General features: G+C 47.6%; 1 protein-coding gene across 2 annotated transcripts in view; it reads right to left on the bottom strand.

Annotated features, from left to right (window-relative positions):
- The window catches only part of VARS1 (valyl-tRNA synthetase 1), a 40,604-nt gene that overhangs the window by 19,423 nt on the left and 7,029 nt on the right, over positions 1-14,152 (bottom strand). The window contains exons 4-15 of one of the 2 annotated variants that reach the window (XM_053379098.1): positions 13,906-14,056; positions 12,431-12,579; positions 11,417-11,501; positions 11,121-11,221; positions 10,670-10,797; positions 8,468-8,632; positions 8,287-8,368; positions 7,297-7,416; positions 6,559-6,667; positions 6,050-6,138; positions 3,903-3,993; positions 680-804 (exon numbers count right to left, since the gene is read on the bottom strand). In XM_053379098.1, coding sequence (XP_053235073.1) covers positions 680-804; positions 3,903-3,993; positions 6,050-6,138; positions 6,559-6,667; positions 7,297-7,416; positions 8,287-8,368; positions 8,468-8,632; positions 10,670-10,797; positions 11,121-11,221; positions 11,417-11,501; positions 12,431-12,579; positions 13,906-14,056 — 1,395 coding nt within the window. Of the gene's footprint in view, positions 1-679; positions 805-3,902; positions 3,994-6,049; positions 6,139-6,558; positions 6,668-7,296; positions 7,417-8,286; positions 8,369-8,467; positions 8,633-10,669; positions 10,798-11,120; positions 11,222-11,407; positions 11,502-12,430; positions 12,580-13,905; positions 14,057-14,152 lie in introns of those variants that run through there. The other variant, XM_053379097.1, reaches the window with a different exon arrangement.

The raw sequence follows: 14,152 nt of genomic DNA, 5'->3' as shown, positions 1-14,152 counted from the left end.
GCCCCACTGAGTCCAGCATCCTGCTCTCACACTGGCCAACCTCTGGGAGACCTGCAAGCAGGACCTGAGGGCAACAGCCCCCCGGACCCAGTGGAGCAGGAAGGCGTGTGTGGTGGGTGCAGTCCGCCCTGCGTGTCATCACTGAGGGGGGGGGTGACAAAATGACAAAAATGTGTTTTTGAAATAAAATTTGGGCTCACGACACTTTTTTTGGGGGGGAAATAACTCCTGCACCCACCACACACCCCTTCCTACGCCACTGTGAGCTAGGTGAGGTGGGGGGCACTGGGCGCCACACCATGGGGCCTGCAGCGTGCCTGAACCACACGTCTCTCCTGGGGGGGGGGAGGCAGTGGGCGGACTGCCTGCAAGCTCCACACTGCTTTTTCGAGCAGCGTGGGACTTGCGTCTGCCCATGGCCTCCAGCCGCCCTACAGCTGAGGGGTAGGCTGCAGAGAGGCTCCATGCAGTGTGCCCTGCCTTGGCTCGCCCCGCCGCCAGAGGCAGCTTGCCCCGCCGCCATGGCCAGCTCGCCCCATCCCTAGCTGCAGCACACATGTGCTGCACGGGCACCCAAGCGGCTAGCTACTCCGCTACCCGGACCCACTTGTGGTTCTCAGAAACTGGCACTGAATCTCCAACAGAGATCCCCAGTACAACCCGCTCCTCCCATCTGTACCTGGAAGGTGGGGGGCACGTTGACGAGGCAGCCGGTCTCGTCGATGATGGTGATGAAGTCGAGCCCGTGGCGCAAGCCCACCTCGTAGTCGTTCGGGTCGTGGGCCGGGGTGATTTTCACAGCACCTGAGAGACGCAGGAAGAGGAGGAGGAGATATTAGAAGAGGACAGCATCCATCCTGCCTTTGGATCTGACTGGTGGCTGTTCAGGTTGCTTCCCAACTGCATGCAGTTGGGCAGGTGCTTTTCCCAGCCTTCAACCAGAAGGCTCTTCGAGTTACACCCAGTGTTGTAGCTGCAGAACCTGAGGTGGTGAAGTTCATCAGGAACAGCCCCACCTACCCCAATAGCTTTGAGGACTTTATTTTTTTTTTTAACATGATCAGGCAGTGTATAAATCCTATTACAGTGGTACCTCAGGTTACATACGCTTCAGGTTACAGACTCCGCTAACCCAGAAATAGTGCTTCAGGTTAAGAACTTTGCTTCAGGATGAGAACAGAAATCGTGCTCCGGCAGCGCGGCAGCAGCGGGAAGCCCCATTAGCTAAAGTGGTGCTTCAGGTTAAGAACAGTTGCAGGTTAAGAACGGACCTCTAGAACGAATTAAGTACTTAACCTGAGGTACCACTGTAAATACATAAACAGCATGCCCCTAAATGCCAAGTCACCACCCAAAGGAGGACAATCTGAAAGTGCAGATAGTGCATGTGTGTGTAAACTAATACACAACCAACAAGTCTTTCAAGAGGGAGTTCCACAGCAGCGCAAAGGTTATAAATGTCTGTGAACCAAGGCTGCTGTGCCTGCGAGTAAGGCTCACGAGCTCAGGAGAACTTGCCTGAGCTTTCACAGAAGACCTTCACTCAGCTGAAAAACCAAGCTTGCTGTCAGAAACGCAAAACTAACTTGGAGAGGGGGAAAGTTTAAATTTAAATTTACATTGGCTCCCAGTATGTTTCCGAGCACAATTCAATGTGTTGGTGCTGATCTTTAAAGCTCTAAACGGCCTTGGTCCAGTATACCCGAAGGAGCGTCTCCACCTAGACATACCAGTTCTTTTGGGAAATAATTTATAATAAGTTGGAAAAAAATGTTTAAAAACACTTTTCCAAACAACAACAACCAGAGTCCTTTTTGTTGGGGATAATTCAGATGGAAATTCCAAGGTGTCAAAAAAAGTTTATTTATGTATGCCACTACTGCGGCTCAACTAAAGAAGAATGGCAACTTAAACTGATGGAATATGCACAGCTTGCAGACCTAACATATAGAATAAGAGAACAAGAAAAACATACGTTTAGAGAAGATTGGGAACTGTTTATTGAATATGGGGGGGGGGAATTGTGTACACTTGAAAACGTTAGCAGCATCAAGATGAATTCAACAGTGTAAATTAGTTTTGATGGATGTAATAATGGAATACTGAATGGTTTAGTTTATATAAAATATGCAGTGATTTACATTATGCAAAATGAACCATGGAAAGAGAAGAAGGGAAATCACTGATATTTTAAGGTTGTTTAAATGAATATTCTAAATTGTAGAACAGAAAATTTAATAAATATAAATATATACAGTAGTACCTCACTTTGTGACTGGGATCCATTCCGGAGCCCCGGTCGCTGGCCGAAAAGGACACTGGACAAAGCGCCGCATCTGCGCACGTGCGCGGAGCAGTTTGCACTTCTGCGAATGCACGAATGGCGAACCCGGAAGTAACCCGGAAGTAACCTGTTCCGGGGGACTTCCTGTTTCCGGCGGTGGAAAATGGCTGATCCCACACAATCGGACTTCAGCCGTTCCGATAATTCAGGGCTGATATGGGGGTAATTAGCCCTGGCAGCCTCCCCAGGGCAGGGGAGGACTGTCTCAACGACCCGCGGTCTGCCCCAGACTGCTGATGTGGCAGACGGCAGGGGCACTGGGTCACGGAGCAAGGGACGGACTGACACTCCTGCGACGCCACCCCATAGCCGGACGCATCTGTTTGGGAAAATATAAAGATTTGGAAAACAAACAGACACGCTCTGAATTGAAGAAGCTGGAAAAAACCTGCAGTATGTACAGTCTCTGGTGCAAAAGATCGAACTTCAAAGAGATCCTCATCATGACGTTTGGAATGTGGAGGGGCTTGGTATGTAAAAAAAACATTATTTTATCCTTAACATCAACAATCCGTAATGCATGCCAAGTCTCATTAAGAACTTAAATTGCTCTTCAAAAAGTGAGTTCAGATGGACTTTCATATATAATTGGGATCTACTCGCAGCCACTTCTCTTTTAAGACCGGAAATGTCTGTTAAAGACGAAAACAAAGGACAAAGGACAAAATGGCGTCTCCCACCACGTCGTTATTGAATATCTGAAATACTTCCCTGATTAAGAGAAACAGGAGCTAACGGATGGTTGGTTATAAAGACTGGAAACAATATTACATATACAACTGTTTGCAAAAAGATGTTTTTTTGATTACGAGCGAGAGAGAGGGCTAAATGGATGTCTGGCAGCCCCCTTCTAGGGCCTGGAGGGGGGACTGGGAAGATTCCAAAGGCCAATTGCTAACTGTCTGATATATGGCTACATTGCAAACAGTCTGTTTAAGATAAATCAACAAGGAGGGTACAGAAGGAAATTTCTCTCTGTTTCTTTGATAACACCTGGACGGGAAAGATTAACGATCTGGGAGCTGCCAAAATAACAACTCTCAAAGAGCTGGACAGAACTTTGAAATTGGATGCAATTAAATGAAGCGGTGCGATGAAAAAACAGCTGAAGGAGTACAATATACGGACAAATCTGCACTTCATAGGGAAAAAAAAGTATCTGTTTTCTGACATGAATGAGGATCGTAGAACCAGAGTCAAAACGTGGAAGGGAAAAATCGGACATGGAATTACGAATAACATTGAGGATGATGAGAGGCAGGACTATGATGTTGAATGCGCTTCGAAATTCAGACCGTGGGAAGTCAAAACAAAATTATTACAATTTGGAAGACAATTGGACCTTTTTTATTTTAGTTTTTTATTTTTATTGGATCTGATTTGATATGTTAATTGGATGTTTTTATTGGAAAATTAATAAACGCTTTAAAAAAAAAAAGGAAGTAACCTGTTCCGGTACGTCCGGGTTTGCCGCAGACATTGGACGGAATGGGTGCTCAACGAGGCACCACTGTATCTATACATACATACATACATATATATATAAAAACAGACATACCAGTTCCAAACTCCATGTCTACAAAGTCGTCGCAAACTATAGGCAAGCACTTAGCAGTGAAGGGATGGAGGACTCTCCGGCCGTGCAGGTGCTGGAAGACAAATGGAGAGAGAGGAGAAAAGTTTCGCTAAAGTATTCCCAGATCACCCAAATAAAGAATACTCTTGAAGTAGAATCTACTGCCCACATCCAGTCCTTAAGAGAAGATCCATTCCACGCATTTGCAGCCCAACCAACTCAGCTCTCCATTCCTACAACACTCTTCCTAGGGCAAAATATCCTATATTTTCAAGTGTAGGGGAGCCTGTGGCCCTCCAGATGTTCCTGAACTACAACTCCCATCATCCCTGGCCATTAGTGTCATGTTTGACAGGGCTGATGGGAGCTGGAGCAACACTTGGAGGGTCAAAGGTTGCCCACACCAGCTGTGTTTGAACTGCCTTCTCATCCTGTTACAACTTTCGCCGCTAACCAAGGTGCCATATTCCACTAAGTAAAACGGGATTACTTGTCCTTCATTTATTCCAAAAAGAAAAAGTGGAGGGAGCTTTTAAGCAGCTTGGGCAAATACAGGAAATGCTGCCTCATCAGTCTGGGCATACTGACCATATCTGAAAATACAGAGCAGGCACCAGGCACAATTGAGAAAAAACACCTTAACTCTGGTACTTCTTCTTTCTTTGGCGATCACTCGTAGCCGAGTAAGATTGTCTTCCATAAAAACACAGTTTTAACAATGAGTCCGTAAGTGACTGTGGAGGCCAATTCTGGATCCACATGTCCTTCCACAGTGGGGACATTGATTTCCGGGCGGGAGTTGATCACGGTGTGGATTTGCCAAGTGTGCCTTCCTCTTAGCACATTTCTCCCTTGCGTCCTGAGTTCGAGTGTCTTCAAAGTCCATGACACCTTTGGTAAAGGCTGTTCTCCAAATGGAGCAGTCACAGGCCAGTGTTTCCCAGTTGTCAGTGTTTATACTACATTTTTTTAGATTTGCCTGGAGATAGTCTTTAAACCTCTTTTGTTGACCACCAGCATTACGCTTTCCATTTTCAAGTTCGGAATAGAGTAGTTGCTTTGGAAGACGATCATCAGGCATCCGCACAACATGACCAGTCCAACGAAGTTGATGTTGAAGAATCATTGCTTTGCAACTGATGATCTTTGCTTCTTCCAGTACACTGATATTAGTTCGCCTGTCTTCCCAAGTGATGTGTAAAATTTTTCAGAGACACTCTGGTACTAACCCTATGCTTGCAATAACCCTTTGAAATAAATCTAACCTAGAACACTACAGGTGTTCATTTGTCTTTCACTAGGAAGTGCAGCAGCAAGAATCATTCAGCCAGCAATCATTCATCCTATTACAGTATTAGGCTGGATGGAAGAAGATGCTAGGAGTTATATGTTAAAGCAACAACAAACAAACCTATGGTCACATAAGCATACTCAATAAACACAGGAGACGTAACCGGCTCTGTTCTTAGATAAATAAGATGTACTATTCATAGTATCAAATTGAAAATTTCAACAGCTACTACTATGCCATAGGATCCACTATCCTGTAATATCATATATGAGCTTTAACTACTGATGAAGCCCAGGATGGCGAAACAAGGCCTATATTCTGGAAATCCTTGTCTTAGACTTTGTGAAAGGATTTTGTGGAACTGTAACAACCTTTCATGTGGATGGTTTGGACTTTATGAACAGACAGGTGGAATGGATACCTTTACACGGATGGACCTTATGCATGAACTGACTAGAGAATGATCTGATCCACTGGGTCTTCTGTTTTGTTCGTTTGTTGAACGTTATGAGTTACTTCTGTTGAAATTTACAATTTGATACTATGAATAGTATATCATATTTATCTAAGAACACAGCCGGTTATGTCTCATGTGTTTATTGATTATTTATTAAGGACTTATATGTCAGCCAGGACAACTTATTGAGATTTGACAATTGGTGGAGTTGGGAGGGAAAAGTTGTTCTGATGGAGTTTCTTCCCCAACAAGAAAGATAAGCCCCCCTGTTTATTTCTCCTCGTCCTTGTACCCTTTGTAAAGTCTTATTCGTTCCTTTTGCTCTGCAGACTCTGTTTTAATTTCAGTCACTCTCTGCTAGCAGCCCTCAGGGTTACTTACCTTGTACCGGGGATCCTTTGGGTGGACAGCCACAGCGGTGTCCCCCAGCATCGTCTCAATACGGGTCGTGGCGACCACCACTTCTTCATCTAGGGAGGAAGGAAGGAAGGAAGGAAGGAGAAGAAGAAGAAGAAGAGGAGGAGTTTGGATTTGATATCCCGCTTTATCACTACCCGAAGGAGTCTCAAAGCGGCTAACATTCTCCTTTCCCTTCCTCCCCCACAACATACACTCTGTGAGGTGAGTGGGGCTGAGAGACTTCAGAGAAGTATGACTAGTCCAACGTCACCCAGCAGCTGCATGTGGAGAAGTGGGGAAGCGAACCCGGTTCCCCAGATTACGAGTCTACCGCTCTGAACCACTACACCACACTGGAAGGAAAACAGCGGGTCAGTGCTCCTCTCTGAGAAACGCTGGTCCCACAACGGAGCGAGCCAACAGTCAGAGAAAAAAGAAAGGGCGTCAGATCCTGATCCCAACCCAACTGCCCACCAGGCCTCCTGACTCACCGGAACCTTCAATCTTGTACGCGAAGAAGACCAGCACCCCGAACTCAACCTTGTTCTCGTAGCCGGGGACAGGTAAGAGCGTCCGGCCCGTAAGTTCCTTCTTGTCCACCTGGGAAGAGGAAGGTGCCCAAGGTGTGTCACCCTCTTCTCACTGGGCCTGACACAGGGGCAATAGCTGGCCCTATGCCCATCCTGCATTCTCTCCCACCCAGAGGGGGCTGGTGGGTAGACGGTAAGGGGGCAAACAGTAGAGAGTGCCGAAGCCAATGATTCTCATTTTGTCCTCCTCTTCCTTCCCGGGTGAGTTCAACAAAGGCCACATTCACACTGTACGTTCAAAGCGATGTGATACCGCTATAAACAGCCATGGTTTCCCCCAAAGAATTCTGGGAGTGGTTCCCCCTCACACAGCTGCAATTCCCAGAATTCCCTGTGAGGATCGATTGTTAGGCCACTCTAGGAACTGCAGCCCTTGTGAGGGGAAACAACCCTCAGCACCCGTAACAGACTGAAGCTCCCAGAATCCTCTGCAGGAAAGCCATGGCTGTCTAAAGTGGTCTTTAAATGTATGGTGTGACTCTGGCCACAAAGGCAACGCTAAGGCTGAGGAGGAGGGAGCTGACATTCAGGGCCAGCTTGAAAGTAGGAAGGCAAGCAAGTGGGGTTGCTGACCAACTAGGGCAAACTGAAGTTGGGGCGACAGCATCCCATTTGCCCAGCATCTCCTGACCCTGTCACCTCTATGTCGGAGATGGCCGAGTTGAGGGCACACGACCAGTTCACAAGGCGCGTGCTCCGGTAGATGACGCCTTCCTCGTGCAGCCGGATAAAAGCCTCCTGGACGCTGTTGGAGAGTTTCTGTGGACAAAGCAAGGGAGAAGTTCAGTTCAGCCCATTCCACCTCTTGCGGGACGCAAACAGAGGCACAGTCTGTTTGACTCTGAAATATAACTGCAAAATCCAGTTGGTGGATCTTGGGGTTTAGCCAAAAAACAACATTGAAAAAACAAAAACCCAAAGCAGCTCCCATAAGTCTAAAGTCTGCCACTGCTGTCCTAGAAGACTATTGGCACGAGCAGTCATTTCCTGAACTGGTCAGCGATGATTAATAGAGGCGTCCCATCAGGTTGATCTTATCCGTCAGGTCCAGTATACCTGAAGGAGCGTCTCCACCCCCATCATTCAGCCTGGATACTGAGGTCCAGCTCCGAGGGCCTTCTGGCGGTTCCCTCATTGCGAGAAGTGAGGTCACAGGGAAGCAGACAGAGGGCCTTCTCGGTAGTGGCACCTGCCCTGTGGAACGCCCTCCCACCAGATGTCAAGGAAATAAACAACTATCTGACTCTTAGAAAAACATCTGTTTAGGGAAGTTTTTAATGTTGGATGTTTTCTTGTGCTTTTAATATTCTGTTGGGAGCTGCCCAGAGTGGCTGGGGAAACCCAGCCAGATGGACGGGGTATAAAGGTAAAGAACCCCTGACAGTTAAGTCCAGTCGCGGACGACTCTGGGGTCGCGGTGCTCATCTAGCTTTACTGGCCGAGGGAGCCAACGTTTGTCCGCAGACAGTTTTTCCGGGTCATGTGGCCAGCAGAACTAAGCCGCTTCTGGCGAAACCAGAGCAGCACACGGAAACGCTGTTTACCTTCCGGCTGGAAGTATTTATCTACTTTTACTTTGATGTGCTTTCAATGGGCAGGGTATGAATAATAAATTATTGTTGTTGTTACCGGGTCCATTGTAAAGCAGGCTCTGTCCCAGTCCATTGAGGCGCCCAGTTTCTTCAGCTGGTGGTAGATCCGATCGCCTTTTCTGCAAGAAAAGAACCAGAGGGAAAAGAACCCTGTGACAACGCACAGGGACAAGGTTCAAGGCACTCAGAAAAACGGGGCCAGCCTTGAGACAACTCACTCGGTCTTCCATTTCCAGACGGCCTCGACGAACAGCTCGCGCCCGAGGTCGTGCCGCGTCTTCCGTTGCTCCTTCCACAGCTTCTTCTCCACCACCACTTGCGTGGCGATGCCGGCGTGGTCGCAGCCGGGGTTCCACAGAGTGGTCTCCCCCTTCATCCGATGCCTGGAAGACACAGGGGCCGTGAACAGCTGTTCCTCAGGCGACGTTGTTCAGGAACAGCCAATGTGGTGTTCTCTAGGTGCTGCCAGACTACAAATCCCATCATCCCCGACAACTAGGGCTGATGGGAATTGGAGCCCAGCAACACCTGGACACGTTTTGTTGGCTATCCTCCTATGACAGGCATGGCCAAACTCGGCCCTCCAGATGTTTTGGGACTACAACTCCCACCATCCCTAGCTAACAGGACCAGTGGTCAGGAATGATGGGAATTGTAGTCCCAAAAACATCTGGAGGGCCAAGTTTGGCCATGCCTGTCGTATGACATACAATGTCGACCTTGAAGGCTGTACTCCTATTTGGGGAACCCTGGGGTTTCCCCCCCCAGCGTTCAAAGGGTGGCGTACTCGTGCTCAGAAAGTGTGGTTCTTTCTCCAGAATACCACAGAAGCAAATGGGCAGGGACAGGGGAATTTTGAATAGGAAAACTAGCAGTGGGGAAAGGTCCAAGCCACATTCCTGTCAGTTTGCATTTACAGCAAGTATTGATATGATGTGCAGAGATCTTTCCTATTCTAATTAATTCAAGGGGGTTCTGGAAGCTTCTCTGTGTGAAAGATACAAGCAGAAGGTCCATGATGTTTGGGTTACTCCTTCAGAGAAGCTGAGTACAGCTGGCCTAAACTGGTTCTCTTATCTCTTTCAATCAAAGTCATGTTGACTGTAAAAGTAGGGCCAGAAGGAGCCTGGGTTTCACTTTCTCTATCTCTTTTCCTTCTGGTGCGGTGTTCTGTACATAGTACACTTAGTGTTAAGGTTTAGACTTATGATAAGTTATTGTAAATTTAAGTTACGTCTGCTGCAACTGGATTTCTTATGGACAGTGCCAATCCTGAATGTATTGGATTTGTGATCATTATGCTCATTTGCCTTCAGGAAAGCTCTGCTGGATGAAATATAATTGCTTCTGGTCTATTTTTGGGGAATCCTGCAACGTGTTTCAGTTTTTACGCTGTTAACTATACGTTGAGGCTCTGCTCTGGATCAATATTGAGTAGAATTCCAGGACAAATCCCTCTCCTAGGAATCCTCTGGTCGAAAGAGTAGCCTCCTGAGGCTACTTTTCATTTCATTTAAAATGCAAGCCTCCATACCGGGAACACCACAATTCTTCAACCTGTACAAATTAGGTAAAGGGTAAAGGGACCCCTGATTATTAGGTCCAGTCGTGGCCGACTCTGGGGTTGCGGCACTCATCTCGCTTTACTGGCCGAGGGAGCTGGCGTACAGCTTCCGGGTCATGTGACCATTTAACCCACAGAGCCACCCGCATCCCTCTGTACAAATTATGCTAGTATATTTAGCCTATTCACCATTTTGCATACCTTTACATAACCTCTGTTTGGGTTAGCCATGGGGAGAGAAAGGCACTACAGAGGCAGCAGAGCTCTGAACACCCTTTTAAGTGTTTTAACCCATGAGGGTTAGGGAACTTGAACTTGTTTCGTTCCAATCGAAAGCGCAGCGATTCTCAGGAATCTGAATTCTGTGCATTGTAGCCCATTCTGTGGACTTATGTGTTAAAGACCTATACAAAGCCCCATGCCCCTTGGGAGTTGGGGCTACCTGAATCAGCTCTCAGGCAGGGCAAAACTGGGGCGAGGAGGAGGAGTTTGGATTTGATATCCCGCTTTATCACTACCCGAAGGAGTCTCAAAGCGGCTAACAATCTCCTTTCCCTTCATCCCCCACAACAAACGCTCTGTGAGGTGAGTGGGGCTGAGAGACTCCAGAGAAATGTGACTAGCCCAAGGTCACCCAGCAGCTGCATGTGGAAGAGCGGGGAAGCGAACCCAGTTCACCAGATTAACCACTACACCACACTGGCTCTCAGCGATCAGGCAGGGCAAAACTGGGGCAAGGCCAAAGAATGCCAGTTAAGGGGTGGAGAACAGAGGGTCCAGGTGGACAGAGACGTCTAGGAAGGGCCCTAGCGTAAGGCCAGAAGGCTGTAGTCAAGGCAACTGAAGGAAACCTCACCATCGGGTCAGAGAGTCCTGGATGGCGTTGGTGAGGGCATGGCCAAGATGGAGGGATCCGGTGACATTGGGCGGAGGGATACACATCATGAAGAGGCCTTTGGGGTTTGGCTCGGAGACGCTGCGACGCTGGAAAGGAGAGCAATTTTCGTGAGGCAGGCGGCCCTCCGCGAATCAGCCACAGAGCCGGCCCAACCATGAGGCAGGGCGAAACAACCGCCTCAGGCAGCAAGGTCCGCTGGGGCGGCGGATCCCAACGTAGATCTTTATCCACCCCTGCCCATCCGTGGTGTAATCTTCCCTCACCCCTTCTTCACTGGCTGAGGGGTGTGCGTGTCGGCCATTTTGTTGTCGGCTTCAGGTGCCAAAAAGTATTGGGCTGGCCATGTTACCTTCCCGGTAGTGTGGGGTGAGAGAATCCCGCCCCACAGTCGCCCCAGGTTCAAACTCACCCCATACTCTGGCTTGAAAAAGCCCTGGCTCTCCCACCACTGGTACCAGGCGGCTTCAACGTACTGGGGGCTGTAGGAGTCAGGCATCGGGCTCTCCACATCTGGAAGGAGAAAAGAGACGTCAAGGCCTCCTAATACCTCCCTGGTGTGTTTGGGTGCTGCTGCTTCGGCTACATTACGACCCCCGCTTGGGTTAACGGACTTCACAGTTGGCATGTCGGACGCCTGAGCGCAGTGTGGGGCAGAGAACTCCAGCCCTGCCCAGCTCCCTCCCACCCCCACCCCACTTACATTACCTTTTTTCTCTCCTGGGGGAGTTGGGATGTTGTAGGTTATGACCCCTAGATCCTTCTTCTCTTTCTTCTCAACTTTTGGCTTCTTCTGCAAAGAATCAGGATGGGGGCAGGCCCCAAACACAATTATCACCCCCTGCCCCGAGCTCCTCACTATTTTCCTGAATTCAGGCAAGTTTGGCGTGCAATTTTTTAAACGTCACCTTTTCCCGGTTTTATTTATTACTGGAAAAAGGCGAGGTTTAAAATAAATTTTATTTATTATTATTAGTGATACACACACACACACATATATACACGTACATACCAACTTGAGGTGTATTTTAGGAACCCACTCTATTCTTCTGACTGAAAACTGTTTGAAATGACGTTTTATATTGATTCAACCTGCCCTGGGAACTTACAGTGACGGAGTAGGTAAGAAAACCCGGTCAATAATAAAATAATTGTTGGGGGACATCTATCCAAAACATTGCATGCGTAAGTGTCATGTAACTTGTCTTCCCTCTCCTTTCCCCAAACATCTCCCAAATCTGCTCAAATCTTGGCGAGACCAGAATCCCTCAATTCCCAACACACTAGTATTCCACATGCAGAGAGCTCCTTTTTTGGAATAGATAGCGCTGAAAAATATCTCTCTCACACACAAGGATCCTATTTTCTTCTTTTCTGGAATATTTAAATCTTCCCTCACTCTGTGCATGCACATGAAAGCTCATACCAATAACTAATTTAGTTGGTCTCTAAGGTGCTACCGGAAGGATTTTTTTTTTAATTTTTTTATTTTGTTTTGCTTTTCTTTTCTTTTTTTTATAAATTTTTATTCATATTTGCACATATATACAGGAAAAACATAAACAAAAAATCCACCACATACCTTATACAAATTATATCCACTTCACAAATCATAAATAAAATACATAACTGAGTTAGTCTCAACTGAGCCTTGGACTTCCCTCCACTCCTTTGGTAAGTATCGAATAAATTATATAGTCGCGTACTTTTTGCTTTTCTTACCTCCCCCTGCTGTTGCTGCTGCTGGCTTTTTTCCTTCTTCTGCTGAAACTTCTCCAGTTTTTCTTTCTTTTTGGCTTCTTTCTTTAGCTGGGATGCGCTTTTGGGCGGCTCTGTGAGCTCCTTGGGCTCCGAAAACTCTGCCTTAGGTTCTTAAGAGAAAAGGAAATAAACCAACGTGCAGCGGCCTTGTTAATAAATCTTGCTTAATTGCCATCTGCTCTCCAGAACGGGGTGGGGGACCTGCAGCGCTCCAGAAGCTACTGGGCCCCAGCTCCCATCAGCTGCAGCCAGCATGGCTAATGGTCAAGGATGATGGGAACTGTAGCCCAGATCAATAGTTGGGAGGGCTGCAGGTTCACCACCCCTGCACTAGACCCACATCTCCCTGCCGCTGCCAAAAAGTCTGTGCCCATATGAACAACACGTTTCCGACCACAATTCAAAGTGTTGGTGCTAACCATTAAACTCCTATACTGTATACCTGAAGAAGCATCTCCACCCCCATTGTTCAGCCCAGACACTGAGGTTCTCCTCTGGGGGCCATCTGGCAGTTCCCTCACTGCGAGAAGCGGGGTTACAGGGAAGCAGGCAGAGGGCCTTCTCAGTGGTGGCGTCCGCCTTGCGGAATGCCCTCCCATCAGATGTCAAGGAAATATCTGACTTTTAGAAGACATTTGAAGGCAGCCCTGTTTGATGTTTTGTATTTCTGTTGGAAGCCGCGTAGAGTGGCTGGAGAAATCCAGTCAAATAAGCAGGGAATAAAAAATATATTATTATTTCATCTTCATCATCACCATCAGTGCTTTTTTCTGGGGGTACTAAAGGATACAAAGTACCAGCATCTCCCCCATGTTAAAAGTGTGGCAGTTACTGTAACAACTTTAGGTCCAGTCATGGCCGACTCTGGGTTTGCGGTGCTCATCTCGCTTTATTGGCCAACGGAGCCGGAGTACAGCTTCCGGGTCATGTGGCCAGCATGACTAAGCCGCTTCTGGCGAACCAGAGCAATGCACCTATTTATCTACTTGCACTTTGACGTGCTTTCGAACTGCCAGGTTGGCAGGAGCAGGGACCGAGCAACGGGAGCTCACCCTGTCGCAGGGATTCAAATTCTGATCGGCAAGTCCTAGGCTCTGTGGTTTAACCCACAGCGCCACCCACGTTCCTTTCATGGTAAGTACCAACACCTTATTTTCCCTTTTTAAAAAAAGCCCTGCTGATTATGATAACTATTACTAAATCAGCAGTGGATCCCTGACTCTACGGCCCACCTATTCAGATTGAGGGCGACAAGAACAGAAAAGCCTTGCTAGGTCAGACCAAAAGCCTACCCAGTTCAACATTAAATTGTCACAACAACAACAACCTGTTCTCCCAATCAATACAGAGTGTAGCTCTGTTCTTCCTTGAGGTTTCTTTGTCCTCAGCAAATTCACGAGGGTCTGGGAACGAGGACAACGGTAGCAGCACCTTACCTCTGAGATCCGATTTCAGGGTCCCCACAACAGTCGTTTGCTCACACAGCTTCATTGGACCCAAAATAAACTGGAATTCTGGCTGATTGACGCAGGTCAGAAACCACCGGGTGACATTGGTGTATGAAACGCGGAGAGCTTGGTCGAGAACCTAGAGGAATCATTTGGAGATGAGGAGAGGAACACGAGCGCGAGATATACCATTATGAATATAGGTGAGAAGAAGGACAGGAACCCAACAACAGTG

This window comes from Podarcis raffonei, chromosome 2, assembly GCF_027172205.1.
Source record: "Podarcis raffonei isolate rPodRaf1 chromosome 2, rPodRaf1.pri, whole genome shotgun sequence".
NCBI lineage: Eukaryota > Metazoa > Chordata > Lepidosauria > Squamata > Lacertidae > Podarcis > Podarcis raffonei.
This window is presented reverse-complemented; position numbering and strand designations above follow the sequence as displayed.